General features: G+C 42.0%; 1 protein-coding gene across 1 annotated transcript in view; it reads right to left on the minus strand.

Moving 5' to 3' along the window:
• The window catches only part of adgrv1 (adhesion G protein-coupled receptor V1), a 514,329-nt gene that overhangs the window by 148,944 nt on the left and 345,666 nt on the right, over positions 1–19,719 (minus strand). The window contains exons 81-82 of the mRNA XM_063069242.1: positions 15,490–15,650; positions 8,503–8,603 (exon numbers count right to left, since the gene is read on the minus strand). Coding sequence (XP_062925312.1) covers positions 8,503–8,603; positions 15,490–15,650 — 262 coding nt within the window. The remainder of the gene's footprint in view (positions 1–8,502; positions 8,604–15,489; positions 15,651–19,719) is intronic.

Raw genomic sequence — 19,719 nt, forward strand, 5'->3', positions numbered from 1 at the left:
GAGGGTGGAGCACCACAGGAGGGGTGTGGGGCACGTGGCAGAGGAGTAGTGCAAAGGGCATGGGGTGTGGTGTGGGTGCAGACACACCCAGCCCTAAGACACCAAGCAAGGTTTATTGATCCTTGCAGAATGTCACTGGTCCTTCCCGCTCCCGCTCCCTCCCCTCTCCCTTCCTCTGTTCCCAAACATGATTCCCCTTATCACTTTCAGTCCACAATAGAGACCCATATCAGAATCAGGTTTATCATCACTCACATAGGTTATGTTACGAAATTTGTTTCATTTTGCGACAGTAGTACAGTGCAATACATAAAATTATTACAGCACTGTCCAAAAGTCATAGGCACCCTAGCTACATATGTCTAAGACTTTGCACAGTACTGTAGATTTCAACATATACCATCCTGGGATTCATTTTCCTGTGGGCATTCACAGTAAATACACAAAACACAATAGAATCAATGAAAGACCGCCCCCAACAGGTCAGACAAATAAGCAACACGCCAAAGACAACAAACTGTGTAAATAGAGTTATAGAGCACTACAGCACAGAAACAGGCCCTTCAGCCCATCTAGTCCATGCTGAACCATGAATTTGCCTAGTCTCATCAACATGCACCTAGACCATAAGGCTTAGAACCCTCCCATCCATTTCCCTGCAACACAAAAAGAAAGAAAACTGAAGAAATAATAATAATAAATAAATCAGCAATAAATATTGAGAATGTGAGACGAAGAGACCTAGAAAATGAGTCCACAGGCTTTAGGAACAGTTCAGTGATTGAGCAAGTGAAGTTGAGTGAAGGCAACCCCATTGGTTCAAGAGACTGATGGTTTAATTTAAGTTAATTTTTTTTTAAATCTGTACATCACATCAACCTGTGTGAAACAAACTAAAATATTTTGTGTTTCCATATCAGTGTAAAGTTGAAGGACAGAACTCCACAACTCACGTCCTCAGTATTACTGTTCGATTGGTTTTTGTTTGCACGTTGATTGTCAGGTTTTGTGTGTAGCTTTTCATTGATTCTGTTGTATTTCTTTGTTCAACTTTGAATGCCTGCAAGAAAATGAATCTCAGAGACATATACATCATTTAATAATAAATTTACTTTGAAATTTGAATAATGTTCAAATGCCTAAACACAAGAGATTCTGCAGTTGCTGGAAATCCAGAGCAGCACACTTAAAAAACTGGAGGCACTCCGAAGGTCAGGCAACATCTATGGAGGGAAATAAACAGCGGACGTTTCAGACTGAGACCCTTCATCAGGACTCAAATGCCTGTACGCCTGTGTTGTTCAAATTTCTATTGAACTGTAACGTGCTGCCACCTGCAGGTGACAAAAGATAATGATTTTTAAAAAAATATCAACAGCATGTGCTGTGAAATTTATTGCTAAAGTATACTCCACCTTGTCTACCTTTAAAAGACTAAGCTGTCCTATCTTTGTGGGGAATGGTGAAGCCATCGGGCTGCAGCCCTGGGTCCAAAATGGTGGGGGATAGCCATGTTTCCATGAAGTAAAGTACACAGCAGTCCCTGATGTCATACTGGTACTGCAATCTTGCCCTGAGGTCTTCAATTTTATTTTCTAGAGATCGTACACTCACCAGCAGGACAGTTGGAAGTGGAAGTCTAATGGTTTCAGTTGTACCTGTAGACTAGCATCTACGCTTCTGTTTTCTTAAAGGGGAACTGCACTTGCAACCCGAGTCTGCCAATTTTGAGAATCAATAGATTTTTTACAATGACATTCATTACTGAAGTATCAATGGCTGTGTCTGCTGATTTCTGCTGTAGTGGTCCTAAACAGGAAGATCTGATCATTCTCATCGGAGCAATACGCAAAGGGTCCCCACTTATCAGTGCAATATAGAATCTGCCATTAATATGTGATCTACTGACGAAATTTAAAACTAACACAGAAATGGTTAAATAATGGGGGGATAGTTAAAAAGTCATTGACATTCATAAGAAGGAAACAATATATTAACATTCACAAACAAGAGAAAATCTGCAGCTGCTGAAAATTTGAGCAACACACACAAAATGCCGGAGGAACTCAGCAGGACAGACAGCATCTATGGAAAAAAAAAAGTACAGTCGATGCTTCCGGTCAAAACCCATCTCCAGCCCTGCTGAAGAATTTCGGCCCGAAACGTCGACTGTGCTCTTTTCCTAGATGCTACCTGACCTGCTGAGTTCCTCCAGCATTTTGTGTGTGTTGCTCTGGATTTCCAGTATCTGCAGAACCTCTTGTGATTTATAGTACAGAGAAATCCCAATTACAATTTACCAGCAATTCGGTTCAAACATAAAGTTTAAATTAGAACCAAAAATATCCCAAATCTGTTTTATATGTTTAAACTCCTGTAGTTTTGGAGATGATGCCCTGATATTTAACCATGTAGCAACATTCAGCCATTCGAGTCCTTAATGATTGCCTGAAAGTACGAATACCTAATAGGCTAAGGACCAAAAGATCTAATGCCAATCTAAGTTATACTTTGTAACCTAAAAAGCTGCCGGACCTATAGTATCTTCAACTTGTAGTAGATCATATCATACTGTGGTGGATACAGCCCAGTCCATCCCAGGCAAGGCCCTCTCCACCAACTGAGCACACTTACAAGGAGCACTGCCACAAGAAAGCAGCATCCATCAAGGACCCCCTCGATCTAGACCAGAGCTTTCCAACCTGAGGTCCATGGACCATGTGCTTAATGATATTGGTCCATGGCATAAAAACGGATGGGAACCCCTGACCTAGACCATGCTCCTTCCTCGCTACTACCATCAGGCATGAGGTACAAGAACCTTGGGTCTCACACCACCAGGCTCACGGACAGTTATTACCCTACAATCATCAGGCTCCTGAAGCAGCTTGACTAACTTTACTCACCTCAACACTGAACTGATTCCACAACCAGTGAACTCATTTTCAAGGACTCTACAACTCAAGTCCTCAGTATTATTTATTTACTTTATTATTGTGTATTATTTGCATGATTTGTTCTCTTCTGATGTTTGTCAGTCTTTGTTATGTATGGTTATATATAAGTGCTAATCTTTATTTTCCTGTAAATGCCTACAAGAAAGTGAATCACAAGGTAGTATATGGAGACAGATTATGTACTTTGATAACAAATTTATTTTGAACTTTGAACTTCATGCTCTGTATATCCTGCTCTGAATCCTGTCAATATATTCGTCTCCCTTTGAATCTTAAAGGAGCATGCTTTCGAAGCTTCATGCTTTATAAAAGCATGAAGAATGACAAATGGCAAAATCTTTGAAAGAATTGTTCCATCAAATATAATTATGCACAAAACTTGGATGTAAGGTTAGGGTAATCTGGCAAAGAGAATCATTATATTCATGGGTAACTGATGAAATAGGATTCCATTATATTTAAAATTACCAAATACTTTGGATATTAATAACTAAGTTTCAAAGATTATTTTATAACTAAGACATGCTTATACAGGACTGTGCCAAAGTCTTAAGCACATGTATACAGCTGAGGTGCCTAAGACTTTCGCACAGTCATTTGATTCCAAACAATTTGTTTATTGATCATTACAGAATGTCTCTCTGGTGCTTCCTGCTCCCTCCTCTCTCCCTTCTCCTTTTCCCAACCATGATTCCCCTCTCCCTGTCCCCTTTTCACTCTCAGTCCACAATAGAAACGTGTGTGTGTGTGTGTGTGTGTGTGTGTACACATGTACTTTTACACAGTACTGTATTTTTCTGATGAATGAATTAAAAAAGATTAATTGACTAAAATTCTCACTATTGGTAATTCCTCAAGGCTCCATCAATAGAAAGGATTAGGCACTCTCTTTATATTAACATTAACATGTTAACAATAATAATCATTACTGCACAGTGAAAAATCATTCAGATTTCATGGTGTACATGTCTGGGCTTTAACAAAAATAGTGGGAACAATGCAGAAGGCTTTATGACAACTTATCTAACTTCTCTCAAGTTAAGAAGATTTAAGATTGTTCAGTGTCATTTCCTGTACACAGTGTAATGGAAAATGAAATAATTGCCACTTCAGATCCGATGCAGTGCAAAAAATACACAAAACGTACACAACTTAACAATAAAAACCACAAAATAAATGCAAAAATATATCTCCCTCCTGGCACTTATCCCTGTGTAACACGCTGTAAGGTCTCACTGCTAATGTAATGGCTTCTCTGTAATGTTCTACTGCTGAGGTAACGGTTTCTCTGTAGCAGCAATGTTTGGGTTACGACTAGAGATAATGGGGCATGCTAGTCAGTGAGCAGGATGTTGTTCTTTCTCGTGTGTCTGGGAGCCAGGAATTCGCGGTCTTTTGCCGGGGAGAGATGAGGTAAGAAGACGCGAATGGAGAGAGTTGGTAGACTGCCGGAATGAGTGGACTTAGAGCGAGGATCCGAGGTCAGCGGTGATCGGAGGAGGTTGATGGTGAGCTCCAACATTGCGCAACAGACTGTTTCATGAGAATGGGCCCTTCTTCTTTTTTTTGTTTTCTTTACTAACCATATAGTCAAAGTAAGAATTATAAAGCTCAATCTTTTAATTGCATATTGTGTACTGTTTGTTATTTCATGGTACTGATTTGTAACAGGGGACACATTGCGCAGTATCCACCCAAACGAGATTTCTTAAGTTTGGCCGGGCTGGGTCTATCACCCCCTATATTAAAGCCGCTAGCCGAAGCGAGAGTTACACCTGCCGGCAGCCCAAGTGCTACACCTGCCTACTCACCTCCTCCCTCGTCTCTATTCACGGCCCCAAACAATTCTTCCAAGTGAGACGACACCACGTGAAAATCTGCTGGGGTTGGCTATTGTGTCCATTGCTCATGATGCAGCCTCCTCTACATGAGTGAGACCCGTCGTAAATTGGAGGACTGCTTTGTCGAGCACCTCCACTCCATCTGCCAAAAGCAGAATTTCCCAGTGGCCAAGCATTTTAATTCTGATTTCCATTCCCATTCCAACATTCCAGTCCATGTAGCTTCCAAACTGATGGCATGAATATTGGGTTCTCCTTCCAGCAATAAGATTTTCCCTCCCCCTCCATTCTTCTTCTATTCCCCATTTTGGCCTTTTACATCTTCTCACTTGTCTCTCACCTCCTCCTGAGTCCCCTCCTCCTTTCCCTCTCCTTTTGTCCACTTTCCTCTCCTGTCAGATTCCTCCCTCTTCAGCCTTTGACCTTTCCCACCCACTTGGCTTCACCTTTCACCTTCTAGCTATCTTCCTTCACCTCCTCCCACCTTTTTATTTTGGTACCTTCCCCCTTCCTTTCCAATCCCGAAGAAGGGTCTCGTACCAAAACATTGACTGTTTATTCATTTCCAGAGATGTTGCCTGACCTGCTGAGTTCCTCTAGCATTTTGTGTGTGTTACTATAAATACATAAAATAGCTCATATACATAAATTGATTGCATGTTTATAAAGTGATTCTAGGCTGTACATAAAGTGGCTGACAGGAAATAAAAAAGTAGTGGTGGAGTTAGTGGGTGGAGGTGTTGATCAGCCTTACTGCTTGGGGAAAGTAACTGTTTTTGAGTCTGGTGGTCCAGGTGTGGATGCTACGTAGCCTCCTCCCTGATGGGAGCGGGACGAACTGTCCGTGAGCAGGGTGGGTAGAATGATGTTACTGGCCCTTTTCCAGTACCTTGGCAGGCCAGTCTCTGATTAAGGAAAAGTGAGAGAGAATTATGACCAGGTGGCATAATATCAATGGTTATAACTAACCAGCGTCTAAACTTAGGAGGAAAGTAACTGAACGGCAATTTTGTTAGCTGATTCAAGACAGCCAGTGTAGAACAGGCCTGCTTATCAAAGTTAATTTTTTTGAAGAAATGTCTGAAAAGAATTCTGTGGATATTATTTATATGGAATTTTCAAAAACATTTGGGAAAGTTACTCTTGAAAGATTGTCAGTTGAAGCTAAAATTCATGGAACTGAGACAAATTGAGAGCATTTGGAAATTAGCTGAGTAACAAGAGGCAGAGAAGAGATAATAACCAGAAACTCAAAACTGGCAAGGAACAAGGTTACAAAGATAAACACCGAACTGATTCTACAACATACAGACTCACTATCAAGGACTCCACAACTCATGTTCACAGCATTATTTATTTATCACCTGCATTCTGTGTGTGTTGCTTTGGGTTTCCAGCTTCCGCAGATTTTCTCGTGTTTGTTATTTATTTACCTACCTATTTATTCATTCATCAATCATTTGTTTGTATTTGCAGTTTGTCTTTTGCATATTGGTTGTTTGTCAGTCTTTGTAGGTAGTTTTTTATTGATTCTATCTATATATTCGTTCTACTGTGAATGCCGACAGGAAAATGAACCTTCATGTAGTACAAGTTGAGCATCCAATCTGAAATTCCAAAATCTGAAAACCTCCAAAATTAGAAATGTCTTGATCACTGACAGGATGTCATAAATGGAAAATTCCACAAGGCTTTGGGAAGGGTCCCTGGCGATGTGCAGGTCTCTGCACACCACAGACAGTTCTGAGAAGTGACCTCACACACGAAATAAACAGAAGCTAATGAAAATTAGTAAAACACTGCACAAAATGAAAAATAAAGATCTCGACATGTATTAAAAGAGTGGATTCACCAGTGTTGGAGTGAACATATGCTGATCATGAAACAAGCAAAGATCTATTATGATGAACTGAAAACTGAAGGTAGTTGTGAATATTCAGCGGGATGGTTGCAGAAATTTAAGAAAAGGCACGGCATTACATTGTAAAAGATTTGCGGTGATAAAGCATCTGCTGATCATGGAGCAGCAGGGAAATTCACTGACGAGTTTGCCAAGATCGTCGCTGATGAAAATCTAATACACTGAACTGCGGCATCACGTGATGAACAAGTGTAAAACAACGAATGCTTATCGCTAGCACATAAATTCAGAGTGGGAAATGACGGCGAAGCTAGACAGCCTCTGACTGTTTACGAGGGTGGCCGAGGCAGTGATAGCTTACCTTGCTGATGGTTCAATGTACACATTATTGTTTCATTCACAAAATTATTAAAAATACTATATAAAACTACCTTTGGGGTTTATTTTTTAAGCTGTATATGTACCGTAAATGGAATTCCTGTTTCGACTTGGTTTCCATCGTCAAGGTATCTCATTATAAAGATGCAAACATTCCAAAATACAAAGAAATCCAAAATCTGAAACACTTCTTGCCCCAAGCATTACGGATAAGCATTACTGTACACTATATAGTGACAAAAGCATTCTTTAAAAATAAACTTACTTTGAACTTTGAAATACAGTGGATAGAGGAAAGAATACATACAATTGTAGATCGGGGTGGCGGGGGAGGTGTGGTTCTAAGAATGAAGGAGCTAGTCAAAATACTTGGAGATGGATCTTTGGGAAATTAATCTTGGAAATACCTCTACAGACAAGTTATAGAATAGAAGCAGACCTTTTGGCCCAAATGATACATGCTAACCAAGATGTCCATCCAACGTTAGTTCCCCTTTGCTCCACACTATCTAAACCATTCCTGTATATGTCTGTGCTGGTTCATGACAAAGGCTTTATCAACCCACTCCATCTTCTGCATTAGTTTGGACATAAGACTAAGGAGCAGAATCAGGCCACTCAGTCCATCAAGTCTGCTCCATCTTTCCATCATGGCTGATTTACTATTTCTCTCAATCCTATTCTCCTGCTTTCTCCCCGTAACCTTCGACACCCTGACTAATCAAGAACCTATCAACCTCTGCTTTAAATATAGCCAATAACTTGGCCTCCACAGCCATCCATGGCAATGAATTCCACAGATTCACCACTGTCTGGCTAAAGAAATTCCTCTTCATCTCTGTTGTCATGAGACGTCCATTTATTCTGAGGCTGTGACTTCTGGTCCTAAACTCCCCCACTATAAGAAATATCCCCTCCATATCCACTCTTATCTACTGTAGGTCTTTCAATATTCAATAGGTTTCAGTGAGATCTGCCTCATTCTTCTAAACTCCAGCAAGTACAGGCCACAAAGCCATCAACTACTTATATACATTTAACTGCTTAGCATGTTTCTTAGTGGTCATAATATATATATGCAATTGCTTAATGTGTCTCCAAGTGGTTACAACGCTTTGCATCATTCTGGAAAGTTCTGGATGCTTTCGTTGGTGTTGTATTATTTGAATAGGGGCTATCTGATTGGCTGACTCTCATCTATGCTTCTTCTCTCGTTTCACTTACTAGACCTCTATCACTGTCCACTTTTCAATTCTTTATTCTATTATTACTTAAAATGATTGTGAAGCACTAAGTTTATGCTTCTTTCTTGACTTCCAAAAAAACCTGGATTATAAATATCGGAATCCAACAGGTGTTATACATGAAATAGCCAAACTGTATGAAAGATTAGATGGGAGTGAATTTCATATTTTGCAAGACATTGTGAAATCGCAATTAACATGGTCCTGAAAGCTTTTTTTACCTGAGTTCCAAGGCAGGCGACCATCATGTGCATGAGGAGTTTGGCTGCAAACATGGAAAATCTTGAACAGAGCAGATGAGACAAAATGGAGAGAGAGAAACCTGTAGACACAGACCATGGCGGACGTTAGAAGGAATGTTATACTAGCCTTTAAACATGTCACTGTAATTGCATCAAGTTCAAATGTATTGTCATTCAACCATACACATGTACACCACCAAACAAGACAACATTCCTCTGGACCAAGGTGCACTAAACAGTACATATAACTTGCACACATAGCACATAAAGTAATATTACCTCAAATAAATTAAGAAATAATAAGGTGCATATAGGAGACAAGTTAAAAAGCAAACAGTATAAGACTACTGGAGCTTCATACGTGATGAAAGCTGGGTGGTGGCAGTGAGTTCAGTAGTCCTACAGCCTGGGGGATGAAGCTGTTTGCTAATTTAACAGTTCTTGTCCTAATGCTATGGTACCTCCTGCCTGGTGGTAGGAGCTCAAAGAGATTGTTGGACGGATAGGAGCAAGCATTGACAATGCTGAGGTTTCTGCATACATGACGTTCCTGATAAATATCTCTAATTGGTGGATAGAAACCCCAATGATCCACTCAGCAAATATCCCATAATTTAAATGTCTCAAAGTCCATTTCAGCCAAAAATATTTTGCTGTTGATTTGAGAAACTTAATGAGTTTATTCAGTAGGCCACTAATGTGGATTTCTTATCTTGAACAAAAATTCAAAGTTAATTTATCATCAAAGTACATACTTATATGTCACCATATACTACCCAGAGCTTATTTTCTTGCAAGTATAGAGTTGTGTTAACACTGAGGTTCTCTGATGATTAGCTAATAAACCAAGCAGGAGTCACAACAAGATCGGGCTGAAAGTGGGCCGCCAACTCGGTCATAGACCAGGCTGTGAGCTCCTGCAATTGAGAATCATCACTGACAACTCGTGCCTGGGTCAGCTCAGCACCCTTCCAATGATGGGGGAGTGCAGGTGCAAGGGATAGGTGTGACATGGTCCAGGCAGAGGTAACAAACAATGAGGATGAAAGACAGGTATCGAAGGCATGGAGTTGGGGTCACAGGATGCCTGGATGAATGGGATCTTCTCAAGTGCAGAGGTTTGGAGACTGCAGCCCTTGTACATTTCTTTCCTTTTGTGGTCCGTGCATGGCACTCTCCCTCACCCATCACAGCTGCACACATGGGGGCTGAGAGAGAACCCTAACTGCAAGCTTTGTGGTCAGCAGGGTTCACTGACACACATACTGTCAGGATCAAAACAGCTTTGACACAAAAATGATGTAGGTGGCACCACGACAGAGTCCTAATGTCCCTTGCTGACACACTGGGGCGGGAGAGGTGTGAAAAGAGACCAGCTAGCAGAGAGTCAAACAGGGCAGTCATTTTCATCAAGGGGAGGGTTACGCCAGTCATTATCAGAGGTCTAAATCCAATCTGCTGCAAGCTGCCAAATCATGGGAGATGAGCGTCGATGTGGGGAGGAAGATGCAGTTCCTGGAGGTGGCTCAAACCACACTTTGACCAGACATCGTACTGTGGTCCACCGAAGACAAGAAAATCATCCTGGTGGAGCTCACAGTACCACGGGAGGAAGGATGCAAGGGGTCCCTGAAGTTCCAGTCCTTAGCCCAGGAGTGCAGGGACAAAGGATGGCAGACGTGGCTATTTCCCATGGAGTTTGGCTGTAAAGGGTTCCCAGTGAGGTTGGCATGGAGGTTGCTGTCTGCGCTAGGCCTTGAAGAAAAGAGCAAGAACCAAGCAGCTCGCAGGATGGGGGAGGAGGCAGAAAGCGCCTCTCGCTGGATATGGAGCAGGTGACAGGAGATGAGCTGGAAGTCAGGAGCAGATGGGCAGTGACTTGGCCACCACTGTTGACCCACCGGCAGGAGAGTGTAGTGGTTAAGGGTCGAAACACTCTATGAAGGTTGGGCATCACCTGATGGCATCGGCTCCGGCAAAAGACTACGGCTACCTCATCAGGTAACTGTAGAGGGCACCCCTGTGTATGATGCAAATGTAGGACACTAATTTCTTATCTTGAACAAAAGTTCAAAGTTCAAAGTTCAAATACATTGATTATCAAAGTACGTACATATATATCACATGTATTACCCTGCGATTCATTTTCTTGCAGACATTTACACCGGAACAACTCTGCCATGGACGGTCTCAAGCCCAGCTATGAAAGGAGTAGGGTTAGGTATGGGGCTAGCAACCTCATCCTGTAAAAAACCACTGTTACAGAAACGGCAACAGGAGCTCCAGAGATGTCACCCCTGGGAGAGGAAGGCTTTTTGATGGGCTACACCTTGAAAGACTGAGAGACTGCCAAGGACAGAGGAATCTGGTGAGCTGCTTTCAGCGGCCTGTGACTCAGTAGGGGTGATAGGGTTAAGAAGAAGAAGAATTCCCAGTAGAACTGAGAAATACAATAGAATCAATGAAAAACAAAGAGTGAGAAATAACCAATATGCAGGGAAACTGCAAATTTAAAGCAATAATTAACTACACTGAGAAGATGAGAACTTGATATCTGAAATCAAAGGACTGAAGGAACAGGGCAGAGACCACTAAGCAGGGATCAAGAAGAAAAATGAACCAAAATGACAAGAGAAATAGTGAAAAATATTGATGGGGTGCGGTTTGCTTACAGAGGAAAATGTTTGGAGAAATAGAGAGAAGAGAGCCAGCAAGGAGTCAGTTCTGAATCTCGAATCCGGATTGAAACTTCAGGGCCGGAATAAAGCAGTGGGACCTGGGACTGAGAGCAGATAATAAATTGAAGTTTCGCTGAATTAAGCGCCGAGCCAGATTAAAAAATTAAGGCATCGAGGACAAGGGCGAAGGATGAACTGGTGTTCGATTCATTACTCCATGAGGTACCTCAGTGCTGAACTGACTCTGCAGCTGTGGCCTGCAGCCATCAGCCCTCACGTCCGTGCTGAACCTGGCTCTGTGGCTGTGGGTTCATATTCAGGGACTCTGCAGTTCATGTTCTACGTGATATTTGTTCACTTTGCTACTGTTTAAACATTTGTTTATTTTCCCCAGATGTTGGGTGTTTGACAGTCTTTGTTGCGTGCTGTTTTTTTGTAGATTCTATTGTGTTTCTTTGTTTTGTAGCTTCCCACCAGAAAATGAACCTCAAGTTTGTATATGGTATACATACTTTGTTAATAAATGTACTTTGAACTTTAACACGAGGAAATCTGCAGATGCTGGAATTTCAAGCAGCACACATAAAAAGTGCTGGTGAACGCAGCAGGCCAGGCAGCATCTATAGGAAGAGGTTCAGTCGATGTTTTGGGCCGAGACCCTTCGTCAGGACTAACTGAAAGAAGAGATAGTAGGTGATTTGAAAGTGGGAGAGGGAGGGGGAGATCCAAAATGATAGGAGAAGACAGGAGGGGGAGGGATGGAGCTAAGAGCTGAAAAGTTAATTGGTAAAAGGGATATGAGAGGATCATGGGATGGGAGGCCTAGGGAGAAAGAAAGGGGAAAGGGAGTCCAGAGGATTTTAAATCTCTTACTATCTCTTCTTTCAGTTAGTCCTGATGAAGGGTCGCGGCCCAAAACGTCGACTGTACCTCTTTCTATAGATGCTGCCTGGCCTGCTGTGTTCACCAGCAGTTTTTATGTGTGAACTTTGAACCTTAAAACCACTCATCATCATCATCTCAGACAATGGGAAAAGCCTGACCCTTAAAAATTTTGAGGTAACATTGTGTGAGATCATCTAATTTGAAATATTCCCATTCAGGATTTTTTAAAAATCAAAATGCAATCTTTGAACCAATACTGTATATCGTCATTTCTCTGTGCATCATTATGTAGTATATCGAATAAAGCCGAAGATATTAATTGATGTGAAAGCATAAGAAACATATTCAATGAAGAATTGATTATTAAACGTGTTATCAAGTAACACACACATGCTGGAGAAACTCAGCACGTCAGGTAGCATCTATGGAAAAGAGTAAACAGTCAGCGCTTCAGGCCGAGATCTGTTATCAAGTAAGGTTATTATAAATTTAAAGCCATCCCTTCACCATTTAGAACATAAGAACATAAGAAATAGGAGCAGGAGTCGCCCATCTGGCCCATTGAGCCTGCTCTGCCATTCAATAAGATCATGGCTGATCTGGCCATGGATTCATCTCCACCTACCTGCCTTTTTCCCATAACCCTTAATTCTTCTACTATGTAAACATCTATCCAACCTTGTCTTAAATACGTTTACTGAGGTAGCTTCCACTGCTTCATTGGGCAGGGAATGCCACAGATTCACCACCTTCTGGGAAAAGCAGTTCCTCCTAATCTCTGTCTTAAGTCTACCCTCCCGAATAGTGAGGCCATGACCCCTAGTTCTAGTCTCACCTACCAGTGGAAACAACTTTTCTGCCTCTAGCATATCTATCCCTTTCATAATTTTATATGTTTCTATCAGATTTTGTGTGTGTTGCTTTGGATTTCCAGCATCGGCAGACCTTCTCGTGTTTCAGATTTCCATTCACTTATTGTTAAAAATAGCTAGTTGACTGGAGATTTTAAGGCCTGCAACTCACTACTATTGCCAAAACATTGCTCAAAAAAAAATCAGGACACCACCTTAGCGTGACACTATTACAGCTCACTGTGTCCAACATCATCTACAAGGAGTCTGCACGTCCTCCCCGTGGGGTGTTTGGGTTTCCCCCAGGTGCTTTGGTTTCCTCCCACAGTCCAAAGATGTAAGTAGGTAATTTGTCATTATAAATTGTCCCATGATTAGTTAAATCGGGTTGCTGGGCGATGCAGCTTGAAGGTCAGGAAGGGCCTATTCCATGCAGTGCTTCAGTTTTTAAATAAATCAATATGCATCATATAAGTGTAAACATGAAAAATTCTACAGATGTTGGAATTTTCATTTTGTGTGTGTTCCCCTAGTTAACCGTGTAAACGGCCACCTAGAAATTTGATAACATAACACCAGTATTTTGAACTACACCAATGACACACAAAAAAATTGACTGAAAGTTTGGAAATCCATGGACAAAATTCATGATTTTGCCTTAGGCCATTCATGTCTTTGGCAATCTCACAACGGTAAAAACCCAGCCACACACAGTGGCTTTCCGGGACAACACAAGGCAGGTGTGGAATCACCTCAAGAGATTTTGCAGAAGCTGACACACACAAAATGATGGAGAAACTCAACAGGTTATCCAGCATCTGCGCAGAACTATAAACAGTTGTTGTTTTGGGCTGAGGTCCTTCAAAAGGATTTATGAAGGGTCTCAGTTCAAAACCTTAACTATTTATTCCCCTTCATAGATGCTACCTGGAATCAATTGTGTTTATTCAATGATGTACATCAAGGCTGCTCCACCTTCAGGCTACTGGTGGAAGTGCAGCCTCTCACCGCCTGAGCAGCTGCAACTGGAAACCAATTCAAATGAATCACTTTTAAACCAGGAGCTGATCCAGCACCACTTTAGACAGCCGACATCCTACCCTGGAGGAAACACCAAGTTAATGACCTTTGCCACTACTACTGATACATTACCGTAAGACCACAAGACACAGGAGCAGAATTAGGCCATCTGGGACATTGTATCTCCTCCGTCATTTCAACACGGCTGATTTATTAACTCTCGCAACCCCATTTTCCTGCCTTCTCCCCATAACCTTTGACACCCTGAAGAACCTATCGATCTATGTTTTAAAGATACCCAATGGTTTGGCCTCCACAGCCAGCATAGCAATGAATACACAGATTCACCAGCCTCTGATTAAAGAATACCAGAATCGGGCTTATTATCACTGACATATGTCACGAAATTTGTTGTTTTATGGCAGCAGTATAGTGCAACACATAAAAAATTACTATGAGCTACAAATGAATAAATTAATAAAGAGTGCAAAAGTGGAATAGTGAGGTAGTGTTCATGGACCATTCAGAAATCAGATGGCAGAAGGGAATAAGCTGTTCTTGAAACGTTGAGTGTGTGTCTTCATCTTCCATACTGATCTCATCTACAATCCTTTTCCATTTAAGTAAAATTCTGTCTTTAGATTCTTCTTATCAAACTCATAACTTCAGAACTCCCCACATTAAACTACCCACTCATTCATTCTTTTTACACCCAGTTGCAAGATTCAAGATTGTTCAATCTCATTTCCTGTACACAGGTGGAAAAGAGAACAAAATAATTGATACTCTGGATCTGAGGCAGCACCAAAAACCCACCAAAGATAAAGAACATAATAAATATCAAATCATAGGATAGCTTATCTACTTAGATTTATTGATGTTAAGCTGTACAAATGGTGACTGACAGGAAAAAATAAAGCAGTGGCGTTAGTGGGTGGAGGTGTTGATCAGCCTTACTGCTTGGGGGAAAATAACTGATTTTGAGTCTGGTGGTCCTAGCATGGAAGCTATGTAGCCTCCTCCCTGATGGTAGTGGGATAAACAGACAGTAAGCAGGGTGGGTGGGATCCTTTATGATGATGATAGCCCTTTCCCTGCATCTTTCAGCGGAGACCCTATATCCTCCTTGCTCTCCAGCCTATCTTCATGTCACCGGCAAGATTGAATATTTTACATACCAACCCCACCAGAAATTAATATAAATCATGACTAACTGAAGACCAAGGACAGATGCTTGGAGCATCTATGGTTACATTCTTGAACCTAAAGAGAGCCTTTTAGAGTCATAGAGAAGTACAGCAGAGAAACAGGGTCTTTGGCCCATTTAGTTCAAGCCAAACTATTATGCCTAGTCTCAAATTTTATACACAAGAAATTCTACAGATGCTGGAAATCCAGTGCAACACACAAAATTAGATGTACCTAATAAAGTGGTCAACTGTGTACTTTGAAGAATAACCTTCCTTACAGTCCAATCATCTTATGCAATAGGATCATGCACTTTCCCAAATTATGTTCCATCTCCCACCTACCTGAAATACAGATGAATGCGGCTGAGAAGAAGATTTCATTGTAAACGGGAAGTGTCTCTGTTAGGGCAGAGGCCGTGTAGCTGGACATGTGCGAGCAGGCACACTCCACGAAGTTACTCAAGTCATCAACCACTCGACAGAACTGGTTGCTTGATAGCCAACTGTTAAAATAATCAAAGGATTGTTAGAGGTAAACATCTCAAATATTATAGTGAAATGAAAACACAATCAAATGACTTAGTTCCTTCCAGTGGCAGGCCTTGTCTGCTTGACCTTAAGGTGACAAAGCAGACAATAATTTTATTCTATGTTGTTTTTAGATATAAAGCATGGTAACTAACCCCTTGGACCGGCTGCTGGCGCAGTGACATCAGCGCCGGACTGCGGAGCGAAGGTTTCCGAGTTCGAATCCAGTCGGGCCGCTCCCGGGCACGCTTTCTATCCGTGCCGGGTTGAGTGTCGAGCTCGCAACTCGGCCTTTTAAGAAAAACTGCGCTGTGAGAAGGACGTGGGGGACCACTCACAGAATCCTTCGTCCGAGACAACCACTTGAAAAGTGGTTGCCAAGGCTCTGGTAGAGTATGGCACACAAAAAAAAACTAACCCTTCCAGCCCAGTGAGCCCAGGCTGCCCAATTATAAGATATAGGGGCAGAATAAGGCCATTTGGCCCATCAAGTCTGCTCCACCATTTCATCATGGCTGATCCATTTTCCCTCCCAGCTCCAATCTCCTGACTTCTCCTCATATCCCTTCATGTCCTGACCAATGGAGAATCTATCAACCTCATGCGACCAATTCACCGACTATCCCGTACATATGAAGCAATATAAACACAAGAGATTCTGTAGATGCTGGAAATCCAGAGCAACACACACAAAATGCTGGAGGAACTCAGTAGGTCAGGCAGCATCTATGGAAATGAATAAACAGTTGATGTTTCAGGCCAAGACCATTCATCAGACCATTCTGGAAAGGATGCCAGAGTAAAAAGGTGGGAGGAGTAGAAGGAGGATAAGCTGGAAGGTGAAATGAGATAGGGTTTGACTGTTTGCTCTTTTCCATAGATACTGAGTTCCTCCAGCATTTTGTGTGTGTTGCTGCAGGGGATAGGTGAAGCCAGATGGGTGGGGGAGGGAGGAAATTAAGTAAGAAGCTGGAAGGTAATAAGTGGAAAAGGTAAAGGGCTGGGGAAGAAGGAATTTCATAGGAGAGGAGAGTGGATTGTGGGAGAAAGGGAAGGAGGAGTAGCACCAGGGGCAGTGATTGGCAGGTGAGAAGAGTTAGGAGGCCAGAGTAGGGAAATGAAGAGGAGGGGAGGGAAGATAAAATGCTGGAAGTTGAAGAAATCGATGTTCATGCCATTAGGGAAGTAGCATTATGCTTTTTAACTTGTATTGCAATTGCACCTTATTGTGCGTTAATGTATTTGTGGTATTATTACTTCGTGTTATGTGTGAGTTATATGTATTGTGTTGTGCATCTTGGTCCAGAGGAACATTGTTTTTTTTCACGGTATACATGTGCATGGTTGAATGACAATAAGCTTGAACATGAACTTGGAATGTGGGAGAAAACTGGAGCACTTGGAGGAAACCTACGCAGTCACGGAGAGAACATACAAACTTCTTGTAGACAGCGGTGGAATGAACGTGAGTCACCAGAGCTGCAAATGTGTTTTGCTACTATCCCGCCCTATGTTTATTACTGGAATGAAAGAAAAGTCAAATGTATCATTCTGTTTGACTGAAAAATGCTCTTCCTGAGCTCAAGATTCAATTTAGACAGCAGGGAAGCACTCGCAACTTTGAGCTTACAGCTTGATTTGAAGTTTGGAACTTGAGTTGTGATTGGCAAACAAGACCATTGCCACACAAGTTGATGGGGTGGTCATGAAGACGCACGGTGTGTTGGCCTTCATTAGTATGGGATTGAGTTCAAGAGCTGCGAGGTAACACTGCACCTCTATGCAGTAATACTGGTTAGACCACACTTGTGTTCAGTTCTGGCTGCCTCACTTTGTTTCCTCTGGGTACTCCAGTTCCCTCCCACATTCCAAAGATGTCTGGCTTAGTAGGATACTTGGTCACATGGGTGTAAATGGGTGGTGTGGGCTCACTGAGTTGGAAGGGCCTGTTTCTGTGCTGCATCTTTGAATAAGAGAAAACAAAAATAAAACCAAACAGCTTGGACAGAAAAAGCGTCACTAGGGTTAATGGAGAGGATACCAAAATGGATGGGACGACAAGTGGAGATGCAACAGAGGAAACATGGCAGGGAAGCATGGTTCGGGTCTGTTTGAGAGGCCAGTGAAGTATTCCACTGATGGTGCTGTAAGCAGCAATCTTTTACTGGGACAGGCAGCACCCATATCCCCGAATGATTTTTCCTGCTCTCAGAGACCTGTCCGCTCATGTTTTAATTTAAATGGCCTCCCAATTACAGACAGATCCCGGTTACATTCATGAGAAATCTCTGTAAACTTATTTTCCCATAAGGCAGAAACAATTGTTTTCATATCATATCCATAAAACCACAAGACAGAGGAGAATAATTAAACCATTCGGCTCATCAACATGTTGCTGTGCGTGCACTCCTATCATCAAGTATTTACTATATTTGAACTAACACTACCCATAGTTCAACTCAGAGAGTATATACCGTATCCAGTTTGTATATGTCACCATATATTACCTTAAGATTCATTTTCTTTCAGGCATTCCCAGTAGAACAATGAAATACAATATACAATATACAAAATACAACATGTCCACAGATCCCTGAAAGTTGCCTCACAGATGGATAGGGTAGTTAAGAAAGCTTATGGGGTGTTAGCTTTCATAAGTCGAGGGATAGCGTTTAAGAGTCGCAATGTAATGATGCAGCTCTATAAAACTCTGGTTAGGCCACACTTGGAGTACTGTGTCCAGTTCTGGTCGCCTCAGTATAGGAAGGATGTGGAAGCATTGGAAAGGGTACAGAGGAGATTTATCAGGATGCTGCCTGGTTTAGAGAGTATGCATTATGATCAGAGATTAAGGGAACTAGGGCTTTACTCTTTGGAGAGAAGGAGGATGAGAGGAGACATGATAGAGGTGTACAAGATAATAAGAGGAATTGATAGAGTGGATAGCCAGCGCCTCTTCCCCAGGGCACCACTGCTCAATACAAGAGGACATGGCTTGAAGGTAAGGGGTGGGAAGTTCAAGGGGGATATTAGAGGAAGGTTTTTTACTCAGAGAGTGGTTGGGGTGTGGAATGCACTGCCTGAGTCAGTGGTAGAGGCAGATACACTAGTGAAATTTAAGAGACTACTATATGAGACAGCTATATGGAGGAATTTAAGGTGGGGGGCTATATGGGAGGCAGGGTTTGAGGGTCGGCACAACATTGTGGGCCGAAGGGCTAAACTATGCTGTACTATTCTATGTTCTATGTTAAAAACCACACATACTGACAACCAACCAATGTGCAAAGGAAGGCAAACTGAGGCCTCACTTGGAGTATTGTGAGCAGTATTGGGCCCCTTATCTAAGAAAGGATGTGCTGGCATTATAAAAGTCCTGTGGAGTGGAGAGGATGTTTTGTATGGTGGGGGAGTCCAGGAGGAGAGGGTAAGACTTGGAATACAAGGGTTCAAAGGAGGTTCACGAAAATGATTCTGGGTTTGAAAGGCTTATCATATGAAGAGTGTTTGACTGCTCTGAGCCAGTACACTTTGGGATTCAGAAGAATGGTGGGGGGAGATCTCACTGAAAGCCATCAAATGGTGAAAGGCATCGATATTGAACGTGAGGGGATGTTTCCTATGGTGGGAGAGTCTAAGACCAGAAGAATAGAGGGACATCCTTTTAGAAGGGAGATGAGGAGGAATTTCTTTATCCAGGGAGTGGTGGATCTGTGGAATTCATTGCCACAGGTGGTTGTGGAAGCCAAGTCACTGAGCATATTTCAGGCAGAGGTTGATAGATTCTTGATTAGTCAGGGCATGAAGGGATACAGAGAGAAGGGAGGAGATTGGGCCTGAGAGGGAAAATAGATCAGCCATGATGAAATGGTAGAGTAGACTCGAAGGGCCAAGTGACCTAATTCTGCTCCTATATTTAATGGTATTATGGTAATTATTCTATTATGGATTTATTGAGTATGCCCACAAGAAAATGGATTTGACATCTATGTACTTTGAGAATAAATTTGCTTTGAAGTTTGGAAGATGTGTGATGGAGAGTGT

This window comes from Mobula hypostoma, chromosome 16 (assembly GCF_963921235.1).
Source record: "Mobula hypostoma chromosome 16, sMobHyp1.1, whole genome shotgun sequence".
Classification (NCBI taxonomy): Eukaryota; Metazoa; Chordata; class Chondrichthyes; order Myliobatiformes; family Myliobatidae; genus Mobula; species Mobula hypostoma.